A 24,202-nucleotide genomic window follows, 5' to 3' on the forward strand; every position below is an offset into this window, starting at 1 on the left:
AAAATGGTTTCAGGGCATAATGTAAAACCCTTGTAAAGTACATGATGAATCCAACTGATTAGTAGAAGATACATTAGAGCTTCTAGACCAGTCATCAAGGATCTTTTATAAATCCCAACTTCCTAGGTCTTCAGAATATAGAATGAGTCCTAACGAACACATGACCAATTCCTACAAAATTAATTTCTAGAAAAAAACATTTGAAAACTATAAAGGGACAGAGAAATGCCTTTTTCCCGCAGCTCAAGTTTCATGATATTTGTAATCTAAAATAAAGCAGACAAAGATAGAAACAGACAATCCAAGTTCTCCCTGGTATCAAGTCCTACCTGGTTTGTAAGTAAGGTTCTTTACCAAGGCAAACAAAAAACAGTGGACTGCTGACTGACGCAGGAACAGTTCTCCAACAACGAATGAGCCTGGGTTCTTTCATTCAATAAATATTGTGTCAGACACTGGGGATGCCATAGTGTGTAAAACAAAGTTTCTGCCCTCGTATTGCTTAAATTCTATAAAAAGACACACAATGCACTACAAATATGGAATGTATAAAACCACTTCAGCTCTTTCTTCAGTCCATCAAAGACAAACACATGGTGCTTTGGTCACAAGTAGACCCAACAAACACCTACCATTCACAGCACAATCCAAAGCACCAGATGGCAGGACTTTTAAGATAGAAAATGGAGGCAGAAAGGAGATCCTAGGCACAGACAGCCCATAGATACAACTTTTTAGGTTCTTCTGAGCCTTGGTTTTGGTCCACTGGCCCTAAATAAAGGAGGACAGAGTACGTCAAGTCTTAAAAGCACTATGGAAAATTCTAAATCGGCGAGAATGAGCACATTCACTTCAGAAACATTTATAGAGCAGCAATGTGTTAGAGATTATAAATTCTAGGATTTACTACAAGGGGATGAAACCTGCATGAGAAATTTACAATTTACTTTTCCCTCACATTACACCTTGCTTCCCACAAAACTATATTCATAAACACTGACACCCTCCCCCCCCAAAAAAAGTCACCAATGAAAAAACTCTGTAACAATGTAGAGGTAGTGTAAAGCACAACCTTGAACAAATAAGAAGCGTCAATCACTGCACTATGCATTATATATTTGTATTTAACTGATTTTAAATTAACTTAAAATAATTAAACAATTTTGGTATGTTCATTAAAATGTTTACCTACACCATGTTGGCCAGATCACAGCTTCATGATATGAAAGCGTCAGATTCAAACAGAAAATATAATTATTTCAACTCTCCCAGACACGGTACTTACACCTGCATGCTACTCACTCCCCCTTCGGAAGGCTGGGTTCAGATCTGTGAGACTACTGCTGCTCTAGTCCTGTCTGGTCCTAGAAGCTGCACAGAGAGTTCAGCAGGCCCAGCCAACAAGGACCTACCCCTTGTGGGCCAAGAAGCCCACGGCAAGCTCCTCGAACTCCAAACTTCCAGTGTCTCCTCTGCAAAAATGAGGATAGCAATACCACAATCAATGGTTCTCAGGAGGAATAAAGCAGAAAAAGCATGAAAGCAATCACTTCAGGTCTGGCACGTGTCATCTCCCAGATTTAATTCATCGGTAAAAAGGTAGTGACACCTACCAACAATACACAATACCCCACACGTAGCAGTAACATTACATCTCCTCCCCTATCAGTGGATAACATTCACATGTATGACTTTGGTCATTTTTCTTGTTCTGAAAAATGAGTTTACAGTAAATGCCAATGTATATCAATAAGATCTAGGCAGAATTTGTTTCATTCAATACAAAGCTTGCAAGGAAAGACCTTCATGTCCTGACAAATAAGTAAACTCTGTGATGATGCTACTTGTTCCCTTCTCGGAGGCTTTCAACTGCTAAAAAGTGGCAATAGTGCCACCCAGCCAAAAACATCTATTTCATATTTTCCTCTAAAAACCATTTCATTAGTATTTATGCAAATAAGACCATAATTAACGGCATTTGCTAAAAATCTCACCTATCCTGAAACTTGAATTACATATGCCTATCTGAATTTTATTTCCATGATAGAGCCTAGCAAAAAAAAACAATACAACTGTTAAGACAGGAAGAGAGGGGGTTCTTCTGGTACTTTATAATCAGAAACACATTTATGTAGTTCTGAATGGTAAGATTTGGCACCATTCCTAGAAATTAATGCCACAAAGTGGTAGACAGCAATTTCATTTCTCCTACACTAGGTTGCCTTTTGGTAGTCATGAAATGGAAGAGAGAAAAAAAAAAAACCTTGCACAAATATTAGCAGAGAGAAAAAGCCATCAACGGTTTAAATAATCCACTACGAAACATGGTTTTCAGAAGAGACATAAAAAAACAACTACTTAAGGCAGCTGGCTGAGGCACTGAAACACAGGTACACCCAAACAGGAGCTGGAACCGCGCTCATCCTCTTCCACCGAGGATCCTTCTAAGGACAGAGATGCGACTTCAGATTTGAATGCTTACTGCACTCACAAACTTCCTGGAATTTACTACTATTCACTCAAATAAGGTCATTTACTTTGCCCAAGTTTTTAGAATTTGCATTTTAAATAATTTCTATAGGCATCAGTAAAAATTCCCAAAGACCCCCACAGCAATATTTTGCTAATTATTTAAGGGATTTTAGTAAGGACATACAGTAACGAAATAAGTTCTTAAGCTCGAGCTTTAAGACAAAATAAACTACTACAGAAACTAAACTTTACTGGTTTACAAGCCAAAAAAAACCCCTCATTTCACAAACGATAGAATTTTTAATTATATTGAAATTTAAAACAAGATTTTAGCCGAAAACTGTCTAAACTGAAAATGTTTACTTTCAAAAGTTAAAGACTTACATATTAAGACTTTGACTCTCATCTTTCCTGTGTTACCCTTGAGACAAGTATTTTCTCAAAATTAAGACACTTAAAAATACAGGAAAAAAGGTTTCCATAAAATCTTTAGAGATAGAGAAGTAGCAACTCAAAACTAACATCCAAAAAAGAAGAGTCATGTTCAAAATGACTCTTTACTACACGATAGAACATATACAGTACACAGAAGACACTATAATTTTTCCTGCGGGAACTAATCAGCATTTTTTTAAGGGGATAGCTTTAACAATACAATTGTTATTTAGACAATTTCTCAAACTTCCCAGCGAGAAAAGTTATGTGACTTGCTGAAGAACCCAATTTTAAGAATTGGGGTGTCAAGTTCTCTAATTTCCAACAATGGGCATGGAGTGCTAGAGAAACGATGTTAGTGAGAAATGTTCTAATGATCTGCACTGTGGCTCCTAACTTCTGGTTTCACCGGACACTTCCACCCCATCGCACTCATGGAGCTTCACTCCTAATCACGACTCACCTTCAGCGGACCGCCGGCCTGAAAAGAGGCTGAAGTCCTCTCTCCTGTAGGGCTCTGCCCCAGGACTCTTGGCCCCAAACCTTAAACACTAAGTTCTGGATTCAATGTCTTTATTTATCCAAGGACTTGCTTCTTGATGCATCATAACCTCTGAACAATGCGTAGGTCCTTTTATTCAGTGTATATACTCAAGTCTTAGGTTGATTGTGGGACCCTTTAAAAGACAGCAATGGGTTTTAAACAATCTTTCCCCAGTTTTCATTATTAAATCAGAGTATATGATAATCACCGGAAAGATATTACTTAAAGAATGTGTAACATGGGATCTTGCTGCTTCGACAACATTTAGCACACAAACATATTCAAGACACGAGTGGTAGGCTCATTCAGTGTTTCACCTCCAAGGACAGCCACAAAGAGAAAACAATGTACTCATAAAGACACCGGAACGCAAACTTTCTTCAGAAGTTTCATGTGTTTAAATATTGCAGGATGTTAAAAATTATCTCCAAAGCACAATGGCATGAAAAAATCACCTACATTGGATCTCAACAAAAATAAGGTGAATGCTAATTTGCAATGTATCTTTCCATCACTTCATCCACCTTTCAGGTTTTCAAGAGATGAGACAACTGACCAGAGTTCACACATTTCCAAGAGAAGACTGCTTCCATTATGAGTTTTACAAATAAAATATTAAGAGTGAGGCTCTGGTATTTCATTTCAAATAGTAATGGCCTATTTTTCCAACCACGAAAATGTTGACATTCTACCTAAGAATCCCAGCGTTGGTCGTCTTATGTACAGATCCCCAAATCCTTACACCGCCTTCAGCTTGAATGTATTTCAACCAGTTCCCATAATTACTACATTACTATTATCTTAGTCTCACTGCCAAAAACCCAGCTGCAGGCTAACCATGCAAGAATGAGACACTGTTGAAATGACTAAAAAAATTTTTTTACCCTTACTGCATTAAGCTAAATCCTGCAATTAAATAAAACCAAGTAACACACACACACACACACACACACACACACACACACACACACCCCTCCTCCTCCTCCTGAGAAAAGAAAGGAAAGGAGAGAGAAAGAAACAAGTCCTTCTTCCACCTAAGCCAGAAGCAGAGCTAGGGGCTGGGTTGGGAAGAGGTAAACTTGGAGGCACAATGAATCAACGAGGTCTCCAGGGCTTTCGCCCCAAAAACCACAGGGCCACAGCAAGTTGAGCGCCAGCTGCGGGGAAAGAGCTGGCCCGGATCCGGGTTCGAGGCTCGCCCTTCCCTGCCGCAGGGCCAGTGAGTCCCCATATCGGGTCAGGGCTCTTCTCCCCCCTCCAGGTCCCCAAGGATTTCCCTCTTCCTCCTCCTTTCTCTCTCCCCCCTTTTGTCTTTGAGGCAATTGGCCAGCTCCCAAGGAGGCCGGCTGGCCTCCCCAAGCCCCCGGCCTCCCTGTGCGCTCCGGCCTCGAGCCCCTCCGTCTCTCCGAGACCCCCGAATCCACCAACTTCCCCATCTTTCACGAACCCCCCCAGGCCTTCTCATGTCCCCCAAACCTCCCCGTTTACCCGAGCCCCCGGCCTCCCCTCGTCCCCTGGCCTGCCGGAGCACGCCGACCTCCCCACAAGTCCGTCCTCCACCCATAGCCCTTCTCCCAGAACCCGCCCCCTCGTCCCCCTTCCCTGGCCTCTCCTGTCCCCCCGGCGGCCTCCCCACATCCCCGTCCTCCCGGAAACCCCCAGTCCGTCCCACATCTCCCGACCCGCCCGCGCCCCGATCCTCCCCAGAGTGCCGCCCTCCCCGGGCCCCTCCCTCGTCCTCCCCACTTCTCCGGCCTCCCCACATCCTCGGCCTCCCAAGCAGCGCGCGGGAGGGGTCCGTCTCCGCCTCATCCGCGGCGCGGACCGGCTGGTTAGCCCCGCTCGGCCCTCCGCCCGCGGGCCGCGGCCCTGCCAACCCCCATCACCAGGAGCCGGCCCACCCGCCCGCCTCCCGGCCCCCGCCCCCTCCCCGCACTCACATGTACCGCGCGGGGCGCCGGGAGGCGAGGGCAGACCACTGCGAGGCGGCGCCGCGAACCGACGGGCGGCGCTCCCTCCAACGCCTCACGCCGCGGGCGCACAGCGCTCCCGGCGGCGGCGGCGGCGGCGGTCCCGGCGGCGGCGGCGGTCGCGGCGGCGGCGGCGGCGGCGGCGGCAGTAGCAGCAGCAGCAGCGGCGGGCTTGCGCCCTCTGGCCGTGCTGCGTAGGCGAGGGCCGCGCATGCGCGGCGACCGGCTGAGGAGCGCTTCACCGCCCCGGCGCGCGCCCGGCCGCGTCCCCGCGCCGAGCTTCCGCCCCCCCCACCCCCCCCCCTCCGGAGGACCGGGCATGCGCCCGGTGGCCCGCGCATGCCCTGCACAACACGGGGCTCCGGTCCCGAGACCGCGCCGGACAGTCGCGCGGGGCATTCAGGACGGCAATGGATTGAGCGAGCCTGTGGTGGCCGGGTCTGGGGAAGCCTCGGCGGAGGCCGGGAGGCGCGGCCCGCCGAGCTGAGGTCCCGGAGGTCCCACTGGCGGCACTCTGGGCCGGCGGGGCTGGACCGACCTCGGGGAAGCCCTCCCACCCGCTGCCCTGCCCCCCACAGCCCGGACGCGGCCCCTTTGCAGGGCCTCCCTAGCCCGCCGCCCTACAGCCCAGCCCCAGGGCCGGAACCCGCAGGGTCGCGCCCCCCAGTGGGCCGGGGCCTGGCCCGAGTCCTCGCGCGTGTCTTCGCCAGGCTTCCTGCCCACCCCGAGGAGTTAGGTGTCCCGGGACCCTCTGCACACAGGAGAGTGAGGCTCACATCAGGGATGTGTTCCGTGGCATCACAGCTAATGCTGGGCTGTACTTAGATTGAATCCTGAAAGACGGCCTGAAAGAGGCTGTGGGAGGCGGCTGGAGGTAGACAGATGTGGGGCCTGCGTGCTGGTCCCTGGGCTGCAGAAAGAAGAGGAGGACCCCCGGGATCTGGGAGTCACCAGGCCTAGGGCAGCTGAGCAGACCCAGGACACCAAGTGGAAGGGGCAAAAATGCACTCGTCCAGGGGCTTCTTCAGGCATCCTTAGGAACCTGGCGTTTGTTCTTTAGGCCGCAGGCAGCCTGGGGAGGGTTTCAAGCAGGAAGTAATATCTGATTTGTGTTCTTAAAAAAAAAAAAAATGGATAGGAAGGGGCAGGGCTACTTTCATCTTTATGGCGTCACTTTGATCCTCACCACAAGCCAGGAGGGTCCTGGGATGGATCCATGCATTGGTCTCCCTACTCAGAGGGGAGTCTGCTTCTCCCTCTCCCTCTGCCCCTCCCCCTGCTCTCTCTCTCAAATGAATAAATAAAATCTTTAAAAGAACAAAGGTAATAAATATCCCAAACTCATCATTTCCTGATGGCTTTACTACATACTGCCATCATCTACGCTCTCGTCTGTTGTATCTTTACAGCAGAAATCCACGGAAATGACGTGACGAGCCGCTGACATCTCTTCCTGACTGTTCAGTAAGGGCAGGCTGGGAGCTTGAAATCAGCCACGGTGGGAATATGCACCCCATGGAGACTGGCACACGCCACAAATCAGCACCACCCCCCCCCCGCGGGAGCCTGTTATATTTACCAGCATTGCACGGTCTATGTGCTGCATGGTGAGATGACATACAGTCTGGAAACAATGAGACAGGGACATTTAAAACAAAGCTTCATTTTAGTCCAACGAAATGAAATGCGTTCTGAGCACCTGCGAATTCCGTGCCCACCTCTCGCTTCCTCCGCCGTTGACTCTCCGTGATGACAGCTGTGATTTGTGAGCACCTGGTAGATGCCAGGCGTATGAAGTTGTATTCTCTTATTATCACTTTCCGGTTCAGTGTGAATATTGTCCCATTTCATGAATGAGAAAACGGAGGCACAGAAGGGTTAAGACACTGCCCAGGATCAAACCTTTTGCACCCTGCCTCAGGGCCTCTTGTCTGGCTCCGTGTGTACCGTCCCCCTTTCTTGCCCGAAGCAATCCAGAATCTGCGACTATGTCATTGGACATGTCGTCACTTTAAGTTCCAATTGATCTTCATATCCACTTGTTCTGCGTTTTCTGAAATGTCATTTATTCTTTGGCTTGAGCGATTTTCCTTTCCATCTTCTCCACTCTCTGCGATTGCATTTAATGGCAACGTTGATAAAGCCCTTTTCTTTAGGGTGATCTTGTCAAAGCGAGGGGTACTTTATAACCTTCAGCAGATAATTAATGCGTGTGACAACCCACAGACATTGCACACACTTCAGCAGGAGGATTGGGAGGAGTTCACAAGCACCCGAGCTGGAAATAAATTACAGGGGAAAGGCCTGCACCCCCTCCCCCGGGAACCCACACTCCGAGGCTGGCACCTCCTCCTTCCCGCAGCATCCTTGTTAACAGTGTCGGCAGCCAGCGTGGTCACCGTAAGGGGGAAACCGAGGCAAGGAAGTGCCTCACCCAGGGCATCAGCAAATCAGCACCAGAGGTGTGTGGGACACAGGAGTTCTGGGCAGAACCCAGCCAAGAACGGGGATTACCTCATGCTAAATCCAGTGTTTGTTGAACGACTGAATGAAGGTCCCTATGTACTCCTTTCTCCCCGTGAATATGTACAGCGTGTTACCTTTGACCCTCTGACTGTGGTTAAAGTGAAGAGAAAGAAAAGAGAAGAGAAGAGAAGAGAAGAGAAGAGAAGAGAAGAGAAGAGAAGAGAAGAGAAAAGAAAAGAGAAAAGAAAAGAAAGAGAGGTTTTTCTTTGTGATGAGAACTCTCAGAACTTGCTCTTCTCACACCTCTCAAATACACCATAGAGCAGTAATGAACTGTAGTCCTGGGGTGTACTGTAAATCCCTATTCCTTATTGATCTGAAACTGGAATTTGTACCTTTTCACCATTCACTAAATTCCCGCACCCCCTCCGCCCTCTGCTTCTGGTTACTTCAATCTGATCTCTTTTTCTGAGTTAGTCTTCCCCCTTTTCTCTTCTTTGTCTCAGATTCCACAGAGAAGGGAAAAATAGCTCTCTGTCTCTCTCTCTAGACAGGATCAATCTCTCTCTCTCTCTATGCTTCTCTACAGAAAGTCTTTGCCCTGTCTCCCTTATTTCACTTGGCATCACGCTTTCAAAGTCCGGTACTGTTAGCACACTTAGCGGGATGTCCTTTTCTTCTGGCTGATTCCTATGCTATTCTCTAGGTACCACTTCTTTCCCTACTCAGCACTAAAGGGCACTGATGTTTTCCATGTCCTGGCTATTGAAAATAATGCTTCTTGAACATGGAGGTGCAGGTAGTTCTCTTTTTAATTTTTGGAGGGACGTCCACAGTGTTCTGCATAGTGACAGTACCAATGTGCATTCCCACCAGTGGTGCCCAAGGATTCCCTTTGCTCCACATCCTCACCAGCATTTGTTATCTCTCGACTTTTGGAGGGTCGCTCTTCCCGCCAATGTGATGTGATGTCTCATGATGCTCTTGGTTGCATTTTTCTGTGGGTTAGTCATGTTGAGGAGCGTTCACTGTGTCTGGGGCCCAGGGACACGTCTAGTCTGCATTAGACCTTTAGTTCCTCGTTTAGACACACAGGGGTGGGTGCAGAAGCACTCTTCTGGCTGAGCTGCGGGTGCTGGAATCGTAAAGAGGACACCATGGGAGTGGACAGAAAAGGAGGAAAGGGAGGGTTCTGAGGTCCTTTACTCTGCCCAGGGAGCCAAGAGATCCTGCTCCTTTGCTCTGTGACTCTGCAAAGGCACTGCGTTGAGGACCCCCGAGAAAAGGCATGGCTTTTTTTGCTGGTGTGCCTGCGTGGGGCTGTGCCACCAGAGCTGGAGAGCTGGATGCAGGGCGCTTCCTTGTCCATGGTACCTGGTGAGTTCTGCTGGAGGAACTGGAGCAGGAAGAGTCAGGCAGAGGCCATTATGGTTGTCGCCCCTGCCCAGAAACAGCTTGAAAGTTTTAGTAGCATTCTGCAGTCTAGGTGCTTAAGAGGGGAGGTGGGCTCCAAGATCTTCTCAATTATTCATTGAGTAACTACACACTGAGCACTGCCCTATGCCAGGTATCTTGCTGGGCCCGTGCGCAGAGCTGAAATTACCTAGGGCTCCTTTGCTTTAGGAGCTCCCAGTCTACACATGGACCAAAGCTCCAAAGAGAACGCACGTGAAAGAAAAGAGCAAGCGCTCTGTACTAGGAATGAAGTGTGCTACGGAGGAAGGCTGGGGAGTCACTGCATGGAAAGATATGAAAGGCCTCACTGAGGCTGAGGTTGCTGAGAACAGATTGACCAAAGGGAGCTAGACCTGCACACGTCAGGGAGCAGCGTTTCAGGAAGAAGTGACTTGTGCTGCAGACACTCAATAACAGAAGCCAGTTTGGCCAGAGGAGTGAAAAAGGCAGCCAGGGTGGCTGCAGGGACACTAGGAGGAGAGCAGAGGGGAGGGAGGAAGGCAGGGACAGATGCTGAGGCCTGGGAGACTGTTACTTATCTAGAGTTGCCCCGGGACTGCATTGCCCTGATACCCTGGACGTGCAGGTGCATCGCTTTAATTTCTAACAGTATTTGTGGGTGAAGAATGCGGGCCCAAATTAGCATGGTTCCCCAGGCTCAAGGTGTGTCAGTGGCTGCGGCTGTGACCAGGGCCATACTGGAAGAGGATTTTGTCATGAGTTGGCTCACGTGACTCGGGATGCCATCTGGACTCAGAACCTGAGTTCCTGTGTGTCTTTTGGCCTTGGCACTGCCTCCGTTCTCTATCCTGGGAGCCTCTGTAGATGGCAGCTCAAAACATCGGTGCTTGGTTCTGCTTCAGAGAGAGAGAAGAAGAAGGGAAAGGGAAGGAGTGAGTAGTGGAACATGATGGAAAGTAACTAGGGAGTGAGAAACTCTTTGCATGACATGTAGAGAAGCTCTAGGCATGGTACTTCATCACGTTGAATATGTCCTGTGGGTCAAAAGCCAGTCACTGACCACTTAGCAGTTACAGTCTGATGCCTATACCACAGGTCAGGATCCCTGGGAGCCATGGTGAAAGCCGCTCCCCTCATAGACCCAAACGAGGTAACGGGGTCTCGTTCTTCATATAACGGGAAACAATTGCATGGTTTTACTATAGAGGATGACAATGCCTGCATCTTCTTGCTTTTCCAGGCCATCATGGTGCCCACCTTAAAATGAGGCCAAGAGGGAAAGTGACAGTTGCAGTATTACAGGGCTGGAACCCAGGCCTCTTCTGAGCAGCCCTCCATGCCAAGTCCCACCCCTTCTTGTAATTCTTCCATCTTGAAAATTGTGCCTCAGATACACAGCAGACCACCCCACACATGTAATAAATACTCTAATCCACAGACACCAGAGGATGTCCCAAGGAAGTAGATTCTAGCCTGATCCCCACACTGCAGGCTGGGAAAGTGGGGACTACGTGAGAGACGCAATGACATAGGACACACAAGTGCGCAAAGAAACACAGAACGTAAGGTCTGAATTCAGCTCTGCCTCCTGAAGCTTCGGACCCTAGTTCCATTTCCAGAGAGTGGTGGCTATGGCCTTTTTGGCTCATTGTGTCCAGTTAAGGAGATGACATGGGGGAGAAAGCTAAGGAGTCAACTGCCAAGAAGGGGCTCTGGATAGGTCTGACTGAACACATGGTCCCAGGGATTAGAATCTTGAAAGAGTGACCTCACTTCCTCTGTGATAGGCCCCAACTGAACTTAGAACTCTGGTAACCGGGCACCCAGATTCAAAAGACAACCTGCTCTCCAGCTCACTTGGGTGGAGACATTCGAGAGAGCAAGATGTTCTCTTGCTGCCTTCCTCCCTTCAGGGTCTCTGGGCCCAGGCAAGCCCAGAGAGAGAGACTTGCAAATAATTGTAGACGTCGGCTCAGCCCGCTTTTCCGAGCCCTCTGGACATGTGGCAGGAGACACCAACAGGTAACACGAGGCAGCTCAGGGCAGCCCACTGGAGAGCAGGCAACAACTGTGATGTCACCTCAGCAGGCCCACACCTCTTGCCCCTCATTATGTGTGTCCCTGTGTGTGTGTTGGGGTGGGGGGCTGGTTGTCTATGTGTAGAGAAGGGGACAGAGGATGTGGGACACACCCTTCCTGGGCAGAAGGAAGCTGCCAGGTGTTGGAAGCCTGGCCCATCTTTCATGTTCACGCCCCAGGTCATAGCAGGCAGGATGAGAAGCTGAGCACTGGGGACCAAGCTCAACTACCTCGATGTTAATCACGAGCTCTAGAGTTTCATCCGGCTACCTCCTTGCTCGATGTCTTTTCAGCTGCCCCTCTTTGCCTCAACTGGAGAACAGGATTTCTAATGCGGGTGGCCCCTTGTGGCAATGTCCCGGGAGGACACTAATGTCTCTTGACCCCATGTCTATGGGGCACTGCATTTTCAGAGCTGCACCCAGGAGGTCATCGAAGAGCTGGTCTGGGACTTCAACTACAACGCCCTAGACAAGTGGCAGGTGCACCAGGCCACCCAGGATCAGTGCCGCTCTGAGGTGAGAATGGGAAGAGGGTTCCACACGCCCAGGGCCCCCACACAAATGTGGGGACAAACCTGGGGCCCTCCCATGGTGTTTCCACATGAGTGCCCCGCAGGCCCAACCACAAAGTCATCCCAGTATCCACACCTCCACCACCAGCTGTGGGAGAAGGTAGGAAGACACTCTTCCCATAGGTGGGAATGGTAGAGAATAGTGTTCGTGTTTTTTGCAGTTTGGGGCGTGGGTTATTCTGTTTCATTCTGTTTTGTGTGACTTTTCCCGCAGCCATGAGTGTCTTTGCATTTTGCTACTGTTTTGAGTATTTTCTTGACTCACCCCAGCCATCCTGTGTAGAACCCAGCTCCACTGTCCTTGGAGAACGTGTCCAAGGCCTTATGAATCCTCACCCCACACAGGGTGATTGAACATAAAAGGAACGGTGGGATGAAGCCATTCTATATGTTCCTCTGTAACGTATCACCTCTCAGAACACATCGACTCATTGTATGTCCCCCGGGTCACAAGCTGTGTCCTCATATGTCTTTTTGGACCTCCGTATGGGAGGTTGTCTGCCGCCGTGAATCAGCCTTTCAAGCACGGATTGGGTGCAAGGCCTCTGATGCCTCCTGGCCCAGGTAGTGGACTCTGTCTTTTCAGAGTTCAATCCAGGCCATCTTTGAGGAGCTGCTTGCTCCAAAGGCTCAGCTACTCCATCTCCCTTGACAAGCAGCAGGTGCCTCGGCCCACAACAACATCCAATGCTGGTCTGGGGTGAGAACAGGTCCAGATTGATGTCCAATCTCAGGACCCACAGATGATCACGGCAAGGCCAGAACCCACACTAGAAACAACCGGCTCCCCTGGGGCCTGCCGAGGAAGGTGGATTTCCCCTGAACCTTTCTCCCCACCTGAGGAACAGACCAGGCCGCAGCAGCCTAGGGAAATGCCATGCATTCCATGCTCTGGACAGTTCTCAGGCCCAACGTCTATGATCTCGAGCAGCGTTGGAGATGCTAAGCCTGTGCTTTCTCCTGTCTGCAGTAGGGATGTTGACTGATGACTCAAAGGCATACAGTTCTTAATAAAGCCTATTCAGAGAGAGAAAGGCTGTGGTGGCTCAGCTAACAAGATGTGTTGAAGTGACCAATGCTTTCTCATTTCACCCCTAAAGGCAATTGTACTTTCAAGCCTAGAGCCTTTTTCTGGGTGGGCCCTCAAGTCCCTTTTCTTGCACAACTTCCTGAAGGGATGGGACTCTCTGGTCTGAGCACCAGACCCTGATCATCCTGGTGGTTCGTGGTGTTGAAGCTGACTCCATTGCCCCCCACACCCCCCTTCTCTACCTGGTGGGAAAAGGAATCATCCCTGTCCCTGGATGAGGCCCAGACGATGCTGAGGCTCCGAGAAGGCACAATGGAGCGTTTCGTACAGTCCCTGGTGCCATCCTTCCCAGATGGGAGCATCTCAACCACCTCAACGATCTTCTGCATGTACGAGATGTTCACTTCAGCCACACAGGTCCTGGGCCAGCAGTTCAATAGGTGAGTGCCCACCCCATGCACAGCACAGGGTGAGCCTCCCATCTACTGGGTGTACATCTCGGGAATGGCCCTACCCCTCTCTGACCTTCCCTTTCCTCTTCTGAAAACTGGGGTGGTTAAGAGGATGAACCTCATACAGGTACTGTAGGAAATCATGGGAGGAAACATGGCACGGGCTACTCTGGTGCTTGGCTCTGTAGAAAGGGCTCCTGGACGTGCTGGGCATCTTCTTGCTTAATAGTTCTCTCTCTCTGGTCAAGAAGCTCTCAAGTGCAACCCTCACAGGCCGGTGGCCCTTCTGGGTTGACGAAAGGAAATGCAAAGCAGGCAGTTTCTCTATGTGCAAAGGACTTCTGAGATTCCATCTAGATGGTTCTGGTAGTTGTCCTTTGTGTGAGCAGCTCAGGGGCACACTGGGAGCAGGCAGACCAGCCCACGGGCCACTCAGGATTTGGAAAGTGCGGGATGGGAAGTAGTCGTTCAAGAATGTATATTAAGCACTAGGAATGTGAATGGAGAGAGGAGATACAGTGTCTGGGTCTCAGTTCTATTCAGAGGGTCAGATAGGCACTCTGCACACCCTAAGCATGCATGTCCAATGGTTGTTAGATGTGACATCTTCGTAGCCTCCTCTAGCTTTGAAAGGATCCACCTAGAGCTGGATCATAGGACAGATGAAATGATCAAGTAAAACTGGGACAGGGGTTTGGGTCCAGAAGCAGGGCTGGCTGCCTCCACAGAGCAGGGTGGGGGACTACAGGGGTGGTGGCTGGGGAGGGATTTGCCAAACCAGGGATCTCACCGATCTCTTGATTTCCAGTGGGTGGGCTTCATCTGGGGGGCTTCATGTGAAGAAGCAAATGAGTCAAAGAAGGCTGTGGAGGGGGTCCCGGGCCCTCTGGGCGGCAGAGCACAGTCTGGGCTCAGTGGGTGCCTGAAACACCCATCCCTTTGACGGTCCCAACTTGCTCTGCCTGCCCCTCCCTGCTGACCACCCCAACCGGGGCCAAGAACCGAGGGTGTGCTGAGCCGACCACTCACAAATCTGCCTCCAACCTGAGCCTTGATACTGGTGTGCATGGAGGATAGAGTAGATCAGGCCCATGGCCAGGTAGAGGAGAGGAGAAGTGGAAAAACCAGACTCATTCAGGTTTTCTGGAGGACCAGGCCTTCCACTACGAGGGCAGCTAGAGAGGGGTTGGAAGTGGGCTGGGGCCATCCTCTGGGACCCATACAGAAAGAACGGTGCTGTGGGAGTAGCATGTGCAATGCAAGGCCAGGCCTCTGACTCTGTTCCACATATGACTCTCCCCAGCACCCTGTCTCCCTTCTTGGGTACCTGGCCTGACCAGAATTTGCAGGCTATCTATCAGTCCCTGGGCCGTGACCGTGTCGAGATCAAGGTGGCCTATGTGCATGGGGCCATGGTTCTGAAGTGGCATGCCTGGGACCTGACAAACCATGTCCCCCTTCTCCTGATGCAGCGGGAACTTCTGGCGCTCACTGAGGCAGAGGTGGAGGGTAAGGGGGATGGCAAGCTGGGAAGGCTAACTGGGATGCGGTTCATGGGCTGGGTATTCCTTTCAAGGCCATGGGGTCTGTCCTGGTTTTGCAAAGGCATCCGGAAAGTCAGTGATGTGGATGAACCTTTCTCTGTCTCCTGCCCCAGTGCCAGCTCCAGGGCTCCTTCCAATGGCAGAGCCAGGAACAGGGCCTCCTATAGAGCTAGAGGCGACCCCAGCTCTGTGTCAATTGTCACCTGCGGTGTCAGAGCCAGCCTCCCCTCCGTCAGCTGTTCCAGAACTGCAACCCGTGCTCCCATCTTCTGCATGTGTGCCGGGTGCTGAGCAGCAGTCAGCTGGACCACCCTTTTTGCTGGAAAGTTTCACTCAGGCAACAGCCACAGAGCCCACCGCGGCCCCAGAGGCTTCCTGCCACCGCTGTGTCACCCCAAAGAACCAGCTGGGTGAGGAGAAGCCCGACCTCCTGGACTTCCCTCCCAGGCTGGTGGCAGAGCAGCTCACGTATATGGATGCGGTGAGCAGCTGGGCTCTCAGGGTGGGCCAGGGGCAGGCCTTCCTTCTGCTCTCACTTGCCCCACACCTGCCTTTCCCTGATGTGGAGTCCTATGGTCTGGGACCAAATCTCAGCTCCACCACTTCCCAACCCTGTCAACCCATCAAGGCGCTTAGCCCCAAGCTTTCACTATCCAGCTGCGGACTGTAGCGAGAGACCATGATAAGCACTGATACGGAGGTACTAGGGAGAAGAAATGAGCCAGAATGGAGAGACCAATGGGCAGGCCCTGGTCCCGTGGGTGGAGGAGGGCAGCTCCCTGTGTTCAGTCAAGTCCATGGGTCACCCACTCATGTGCCTTGGAGGATGAGTACCCTCAGCATTGATTAGGCATCTGATGTGTCCATGAGGACAGGGCAGACGGAAGAATGTGTGGTTGCAGCTCCCGTGTGAGAATGTGCATCTGAAAGGGGGGGAAGGACCAGGGGGATGACCAGTTGGAGGGGAGGGGAAGAAGCCCCCTTGGGTTGGACCACCTTGCAGTGCCACCTGGAGCTGGGAGTTCCTGAGCATGATCAGGGTGCCAATGCCCTCCTTCCTTCCCTTGCTCTGTTTGCTCCTGGGTCATTGTGTACTGGGTTCCCTCAGGGAAAACAATGGAATGAAATCCACGGTCTCCAACCAGGCTCAGGCCAGATTCTCAGCTCCCTGAGGTCCAGCTCTGACCTGTGACCCCCACGTAGGACATGAGTCTTGCATGGGAAATGGCTGGGTGAACCAAGGTCCGCCTGTTCTCTAGGAGCTGTTCAAGAAGCTGCTGCCCCATCAGTGCCTGGGCTCCGTCTGGTCCAAGCGCAACAAGCCTGGCAATGAGCACCTGGCACCCACAGTCCGGGCCACTGTCGCCCAGTTCAACGGTGTGGCCAAGTGTGTCATCACCACCTGCCTTGGCAACCCAAGCATGACAGCCCGGGACAGGGCCATGGTGGTGGAGCACTGGATCAAGGTGGCCAAGGTATGCAACGGGAAGCCCAGCCGAGGTGCTCTCCTGAGTCTCGGGCACTGCTCTTCCCTTGATCAGGTCTCAGGGTGGAAGGCCCTGGTCTTTGCCCTAGGGACTGTGCAGTCCCTAGGCTCTTTGGTCCAGGGGCATGCTGACCTCGCCTTGCATGGCCCCATGCTGGGATGCTCCGTTTCTGCCTGGCTCCTTCCTTGGAGTGAGGTAAAATCTTCCTCCTCCTCTGGGCCTCACGTGTGCCCTTCGGCAGGTCCCTGGACAGCGGCTTCCTCCAGCAGGAGCACTTTCCCCTGAGGGGGACTGAAGCTTGAGAGCCAATAAGGTGCTGGCTCCCCAAGTGACAGCCCATTCTCTTCTCTCCCCAGGCCTGTCAAACCCTGAGGAACTACTCGTCCTTACATGCCATCCTCTCGGCTCTGCAGAGTGTCTCCATTCACCGCCTCGAGAACACGTGGGGGAAGGTTTCCAGGTGAGTAGGCCTCTCTCCATGGAGGGACCAGGATGGACGAGGGAGCTCCCAGAGGCTTGTCCTCTTCCCCCTCAGGCAGCTTGGACCTTCTGGGAGGCGGCAAACCCCGACCACAGGACCTGGGCTGGTGGGTGGGTCTCTCAGCCTCCCTGGTGAGGAGGCCACCATGCCTCCCACTTTAGAAATCAGTTTTGCCAAATGTCCCACACGTGGCTGAGCTGCATTAAATCTCTTCACGTGTTTCCTTGACAGCCACTAAGCTCTCTGCCCATTTGAACCCCAAATTGACCCAAACAGCGTTTCTCAATGAATATGGGAAGGGAGGCCCAGGACGAGCCACATGAGAGCTCCCTCCCATGTCCTACAAAGACCTTAGTGCTCAGAGGATCCCAGAAGAAACCCTCAACCAGGCAGGTTGACACTCTGGGGTTCTCAAAGAAAAGGCACTCGCACTCAACCCTGCCACATTATTCGTCCATTGATCCTGCCTCCCTTGCCTCTCTTCAGGAAGCCATTGAGGATCTTTCAAAAGCTGTGCAGCAAGGACACCGCACAGGGCAGGAACCTGCTCATCAAGGTAGCCTGGAAGGTGCAGGTCTGGAAAGAGAGGATGGGTGGGAGGGAACAGGGTCCTGCGAGGATGTAGTCGGGAATGGTCTGAAGCATTCCTTGGGGAGGGGAAGCCTTTGTCATGAATGTGGCGACAGCCTAGGTGAGGATGCCGTTGGCAGTGAGGGGGCAAGCAGGTGGTGTCCAAGCAGACTCCCTAGCCTACACACCCTCTCACTCTCTGTCGACAGCTGGTCCAGGTGGGGGCCTCTACAAACCTGGAGAGCCCAGAGGACAGACCTGTGCTCAGTGATGGGGTTGGGCTGGGTTGAGGGCCACAACAATGATGAGAGTAATAGGACCCTGAGTCCTCAGGAGACCATGGGAGATAGGTGGAGTTGTCACGTTTCCCGATGAGAAAACAGGCTCGGGGAGGCCAGGCTGCAATGTCAAGTTCACACATGGAGTGAATGTTGGAATGAGATTGTTCTGGAATCACTCACGGCCTGCTTCTGGATAATGGGGCCTCAGGATCAGTATGAGTTAGGTCAGATGTCTAGGTTCTGACGTCCAAGATGGTGGGGGCAAGTGGCCTGAGGGTATGATGGTCTCAAGGAACTTGTCCTTGGTCCTGCAGGAACGACCGTCCAATAGATTTGCCACCCTGGTGATGGCCCTCCGGGGAGCCCAGAAGAGGATGCAGAAGAAGGTGAATGTGCCTGAGGCCCAGGGCCTCCAAAGTCAGAGGAGGAGGAGGGCTCCTCCCTGAGGGCTGGAAGCCTCCCAAAAAGGAAAGATCAGGAAGGGGGGGGCATCCTTCCCACTCCAGCTGCGGCTCCTGGGGCCACAGCTTCTACAATTCTTATTTCAAAAGAACCAGGAGGAGGGTCCAGAAAGGTCCATAGAGAATGGGTTTTGCGGGTGGAGAGGGACCGGCCTAGTGCTCCATTCCCTGGCATTTTTGAAAAGCAGGCCCTGAAGGTGATGAGGAGTCTGATGTTCTGGGGGGGAAGGGAAAGGGAACCCGTGGGGGGAGGCTGCTAAGGGTCCTAGGCTGCTCCACGTGAGCCCATGGGGTGGGCTAGGAGGCTGGAGCGTTTTCAGTGGAGGGTCCCTGTGGACACCAGCGAGCAGGGACTCATCCCAACCCTCCCCCTCATGACACAGGGTGTCGTGCCTTTCCTTGGCACTTTCCTCACCGAGCTGGTGATGTTAGATACCGCCATGGAGGACTATCTGGAGGTGGGTGAGCCTGAGGATTGTGGGGGAGGGACCAGAATCCGGAGGTTTGGGAGCAGAACGCCCCTGTACTGAGCCCTGAGCTCTCAGGACTCGGCAAACCTCCCCTCATGACAGCCTCACGGCTACCCTGTGAGCCTGGGGGCTGTTGCCCATCTCAGCAATGAGCGAGGTGAGGCTGCAATTAGGCCACGGCTCCCGGTGCCGAAGACTGGTGAAGCAGCAGAGCTTCCTGAAGGCAAAGCTGCGTGAGGTCTGTCTGAGTGGACCTCAGCCTCCCCCGGTGAGTTTGCCCGTGGGGGGAGAATGAAGTCAGGACCCTCCACGTCAGCAAGCACCTCCGTAGCCGCAGCAGCCCCTTCCTGCCTGAGGCTTCGGCCTCCCCTACTGTCTTCCGAGAGGGTGGTGCTGCAGGGTCCCGACCTGTAGCCAGTCCATCTGCCCCATGTCCTCATTTCTCTGGACCACAGAGCCTGGCCTAGATCCCAGGCCCACTATCTGTGTATGCACGGCGCCCTCATGGGTCCTGGCCATGGTGCAGCATGAGAAGGGATGGGAATCAAGTGCTCCTAAGAACCAGGGGCCTCATTCTGATGGACTTTGTCTGCTTTCCAGGGGAATGAGATCAACCACCAGAAAAGAAATAAGGTGAGCATATGTGGCGCTTCCCGCAGGGAAGGGTAGGGAGTGGGCCTCAGAGATGTCCCTGGGAAGAACATTGCTTGGCTCCATCCCCTCCACCTCACATTTCCTGGGATCCCTTGAGAAGAAAGCAGTGCAAGTCTCATCCCGTTAGGAGATGGGGACAGAGCATGGCATCCAGGAGAACTTCCCGGAGGAGGGGCTACTGATATTCACCTCTGAGAACAGGTGGAGACCAGATGAATCTCTAGGCAGGAGGGTGGCCATGTGTGCCAGGACCTGGGATAGGTCCCCGGTCCCGCTCCTCAACCGTCACCAGACCCTGCAGCTCCCCCCCCACCCCAGGCTCCCTATGCATCCTGTGCTTCTCTGTCTGCTCAGGAATACCAAGTCATGACGGACATCATGCTGCTCCAGGTGGCTGCCGAGAATTACACCCTAGAGCCCGAGGATCCTTTTTGGGCCTGGTTCCAGGCTATGGAGCCGCTCAGCGAGGCTGAGAGGTGAGGCCCATCAGGAGCTGGGTCGGTGAGGTTCGGGGTGGACTCTTTCTGCTGGCCACTCCTGGGATCCTCCTTCCCTGGGCAGCCTCAGGCCTTGTTGCCGGGGCGCCAGACTCCAGCTGTGGGCAAACACTGGCAGGGACTCTTGAATGGAAGCTCCTGGGCAACTCACAGGTGTCCCTCTGTCCTTAGCTACACCCTGTCCTGCCAGCTGGAGCCCCGGTCCTAGCTGGTCAGCAGCACTCAAGAAGGAGAAGAACTGGCCGCAGTCAACCTCAGGGCTGTGCAAGTGTCCAGTGGCCCTGCAGGGATTCCTCAGCAGCTGCATCCTTGCGCCCATTTTCTCCACACCCCTTCCCCCCATCTATTTCCTTATGTAGGGGGCACCATTTAGTTGTTTTAAATAGTACCGTGATAGATTTGCATGTTAGGAGATTAAAGCCCTTGTTTTGTTTTAGAGCCCATGTGTGTGGTTTGGGTCTTTTACTTCCTGCAGTAATGGAAAACTTGCACAGACTCTCGTATTCGTTCCTGACCTAGGAAATCTTCCAGAGTCATCAGCTACTGTATGTGGGAGGAAGGAGAATTGGCAACCCTTCTCCCTAGCCACTGGAGGGCACCCCAAAATCCCCCTTACTCAGAGCACGGGTCCATTTCAGTCAATGAATTTGGGCAAACAGCAGAGACAGCCCCTCAGAACTCCTGAGATTTAGAGGTTGCAGGGACTTTCCCAGGAGTAGCAACAACCACTGAAAGTGGGAGTCTTTAAGACTTGTACGCCCCAGAACTCCTTCCTGCCCCAGGACTGGGGTTGCCTTTCTCCACTCTAAGGCCAGGAAGACTGTGTCCTGCTTCTTCCATTGAGATGCTTTTTTAGTTTTGTGTTTGGTTTTGGAACTTGTCGTATTGTAGTTCAATCTCTGGAACTGCATCAGCACCTAGTGGGGAAAAACACGGAAGGAGATCAAATCCTGCGTGTGAAGGGGACAAAGGCAGAGGAAGATAATTTGCAGATGGACTCAGGGCAGGCAGGACTTTCCAGCCTCAGTCTCCCCGTTGGCCGTTTACCAAGTTTGGAATCTTTCTGGGATTCTTGTCAATGATCTCTGGATTCCCTTTCCTGCTTGTTTTGTGTGTTGGGAGAAGATGGGAGGGGTACCTTAAAGGGCACACCTGAGCCTGGTTCCATGAGCATCTATGCTGACCTAGGAGCCAGGATTTCCAGTCTTCGTGCATCTCCTTATGCAGTTCTTCTGAAGCAGCAGTTCCCTCCAGGCCCCAGGCTCTGCGTCCGATCCATGGTAGCCACTGTTCCCTGGCTGGCATCTGCTGGATCAGGGATGGGTTCTCTCTTGCCAGGATAATGGGAATTTTTTTTAAATGTTTTTATTATGTTTTGTTATTCCCCATACAGTACATCATTAGTTTTTGATGTAGTGTTCCATGATTCATTGTTTGCGTATAACACCCAGTGCTCCATGCAATACGTGCCCTCCTTAATACCCAGCACCGGCCTAGCCCAATCCCCCACCCCCTCCCCTCTGAAACCCTCAGTTTGTTTCCCAGAGTCCATAGGGGAAGACTTTTTTAAACAAACCCAATTTGATGAGTTTTGACACGTGTATATACCCATGATAATGAACATAGTCATCATTCTCAAAAAATTCCCTGATGCCCTTACAATCCTTCCCTCCCCCAACCATCCCGTCACCAGGTAATCACTGGTCTACTTTCTGTCTGTCTGTGTTTGTTGGTTTATTTTTATGCAAGGGTGCTGTTTATTTTTTTATTTAAATCCAATTAATTAACATATAATGTATTATTTGTTTCAGAGGTAGAGGCCAGTGATTCATCAGTCTCATATAATACACAGTGCTCATTACATCACGTGCCCTCCTTAATGCCCAGCACCCGGTTACCCCATCCCCCACCACCTCCCCTCCAGCAACCCTCAGTTTGTTTCCTATGATTAAGAGCCTCTTATGGCCTGTCTCCCTCTCTCTCATCTTGTTGTATTTTTCCTCTCTTCCCCCATGATCCTCTGTTTTGTTTCTTTAATTCCACGTATGCATGAGATCATATAATTGTCTTTCTCTGATTAATTTATTTTGCTTAGCGTAATCCCTCCAGTTCCATCTACATCATTGCAAATGGCAAGATTTCATTGTTTTGATGGCTGAGTAGTATTCCATTATTCATACCACGTATATATATTCCATTCCATATATACCACATCTTCTTTATCCATTCATCTGTCAATGGACATCTGGGCTCTTTCCATAGTTTGCTGGTGTGGACATTGCTGCTATAAACATTGGGATGCAGGTGCCCCTTCGGGTCACTATATTTGTATCTTTGGGATAAATACCTAGTAGTGCAATTGCTGGGTCATAGGGAAGTTCTGTTTTTAACTTTTTGAGGAACCTCCAAATTCTTCTCCAGAATTAGGTACCAGTTTCCATTCCCGCCAACAGGGCAAGAGGGTTCCCCTTTCTCCTCATCCTTGCCAACATCTGTCATTTCCTGACTTGTTAATGAGGTGGTATCTCATTATGATTTTGATTTGTATTTCCCAAGTGATATGGAACATTTTTTCATGTGTCTGTAGTCCATTTGTATGTTTTCTTTGGAGAATGTCTATCCGCGTCTTCTGCCCATTTCTTGCTTGGATTATTTATTCTTTGGGTGTTGAATTTGATAAGTTCTTTATAGATTTTGGATATGAGCCCTTTATCTGATTAAGACATTTGCAAATCTCTTCTCCCACTCCGTCGGTTGTCTCTTGGTTTTGTCGACTGTTTCCTTTGCTGTGCAAAAGCTTTTCATCTTGATGAAGTCCCAATAGTTCATTTTTGCCCTTGTTTCCCTTGCTTTCTGTCACTTTAGGTTAATGTTGCATCCCCTGGAATTTTATATACACGGAAACAGGATGGACAGTATGTCCAGTATGGTTTGTTTTACTCACCCTAATACTTTTCAGATTCACCTTTGTTGTGTGCACCAATAGTTTGTTACTTTCCATTGTTGAGGAATATTCCATTATATGGATATACTAAAATTTGTTTATCCATTCACCGGTTGATGAAAATTTCAGTTTTGTCCAGTTTGCTTTTCTACATTAAGCTGCTATGAGCATTCATGTTCACATCTTTGTATGGACATACGCTTTCATTTCTCTGGGAATGGAATACCTAGATCGAATGGGAAACACATAACTTTTTAAAAAACTGACAAATTATTTTCCCAAGTGGTTTTACACTTCTATCAGCAGACAGGGCACGGGATGGGGCCACTTTGCCATCACAAGCGGGAAACTGTGAGACTGGACCCTAGAGCTTCAGGTGGGGAAGCAGCCTCGAGAGATGGGCCTTAGCCAGCCTGACCCGAAGTTCGATGAGTGAGTGAGTCTAGTCCTTTTTTTTTTTTTTAAGCTTTTATTTGTTTATTTGAGAGAGAAAGAGATAGAATGGGGAGAGGAAAGTGGAAGCTGGGAGAGAAAAAACAAAGCTGAGAAGATGGGAGAAGTGGGAAATCTCCAAGGGCAGTCTGCTCACCTTGCAGACACCGGAAAGCGGGCAGCCTTCTGTGCTGAGCACGACACAAAATCTGCAGAGAGAACACTGCTTTCGTGGGGATTTAATACTGATAATGACTTTTGTCCAGCCCACGATAGAAACAGGTCCAGGGGAGCCCCTGCAACTGCATTGTCTTTGCTAAACCAGGATGCACTGCCTGTTCACCCTGGAGAGAAGGTGAGGGAGCCTCCTCTGGACTCAGAACTGGTCCTCCCCTCCCCCGCCCTGCCTTGGGAGGCTGAGGAGCTCAGTAACTGAGAGCACAACTTTGGAGCCACACGAGCTGGGTATGAATCCTTTCTCTGCCATTTACTTGCTGGGTAGACTTGAGCTGGGTAGTCATCACCTTCTGGCCTCAGTTTACCCACCTGGAAAATGCATTTAATAGCACTTATCTGATGAGTTGTGACAATGAAATGAGAGAACCAATGGTTTGGGGCAGAATTTCCCAGAAAATGTACATCTTTTCTTCTCTAGAGGCTGGTGCAGGTATGTGGGTGCTCTGGATGGAGGCTAACTTGAGCCCTAGCTGCAAGTTTTCCAGGCCAAACGGGCATTTCCGGTTAGGAAGATGGGAGTTTGTCCCTGTCCGGGACCTGCTGAGTGCTGTACAGGGAAAGGGTTTCCCCTCTGTCTGTTGGGGGGGGGGACGGGTTGTGAGTAATGGGAAGTGGGTGTGTGGCCCAGACCTGAGAGCAGTATCCCTGGAGAGCCCCACGGGTGAGGTCCTGGGGTCACTGCTATAGGTGGCTTAGCCCCTAGGGC

General features: G+C 51.1%; 2 protein-coding genes across 9 annotated transcripts in view; one reads left to right on the top strand and one right to left on the bottom strand.

Moving 5' to 3' along the window:
* The window catches only part of LOC148108096 (focal adhesion kinase 1-like), a 100,291-nt gene extending 94,680 nt beyond the window's left edge, over window positions 1-5,611 (bottom strand). The window contains exons 1-2 of one of the 8 annotated variants that reach the window (XR_015721179.1): window positions 5,392-5,611; window positions 633-3,584 (exon numbers count right to left, since the gene is read on the bottom strand). The gene's annotated coding sequence lies outside the window, so the exon portion shown is untranslated. Of the gene's footprint in view, window positions 1-632; window positions 4,876-5,391 lie in introns of those variants that run through there. The other 7 variants (XR_015721182.1, XR_015721184.1, XR_015721178.1 and 4 more) reach the window with 7 other exon arrangements.
* A 21-nt stretch (window positions 5,612-5,632) lies between these two features.
* On the top strand, window positions 5,633-20,205 carry LOC123784908 (ral-GDS-related protein-like). The gene is made up of 12 exons (XM_087853885.1): window positions 5,633-5,881; window positions 11,796-11,900; window positions 13,242-13,426; window positions 14,742-14,781; window positions 15,200-15,463; window positions 16,242-16,457; window positions 16,826-16,929; window positions 17,437-17,515; window positions 18,652-18,720; window positions 19,333-19,365; window positions 19,741-19,862; window positions 20,055-20,205. Exons 1-12 carry the CDS (start codon window positions 5,633-5,635, stop codon window positions 20,089-20,091), a joined length of 1,503 nt encoding a protein of 500 aa, XP_087710011.1. The 3' UTR covers window positions 20,092-20,205.
* The last annotated feature ends 3,997 nt before the right edge of the window (window positions 20,206-24,202 follow it).

The sequence above is a fragment of the Ursus americanus genome, chromosome 22 (genome assembly GCF_024610735.1).
Source record: "Ursus americanus isolate L20-20 chromosome 22, mUrsAme1.1.p, whole genome shotgun sequence".
NCBI classification, from domain to species: Eukaryota; Metazoa; Chordata; class Mammalia; order Carnivora; family Ursidae; genus Ursus; species Ursus americanus.

Coding starts and splice junctions, on each gene's coding strand:
- LOC123784908 (XM_087853885.1), top strand. CDS start 5,633: ATGCGCGGCGACCGGCTGAGGAGCGCTTCACCGCCCCGGCGCGCGCCC. Junction 11,901..13,241: donor AGGATCAGTGCCGCTCTGAG/GTGAGAATGGGA, acceptor TGGTGGGAAAAG/GAATCATCCCTGTCCCTGGA. Junction 17,516..18,651: donor TGCTCATCAAGGTAGCCTGG/AAGGTGCAGGTC, acceptor ACACAGGGTGTC/GTGCCTTTCCTTGGCACTTT.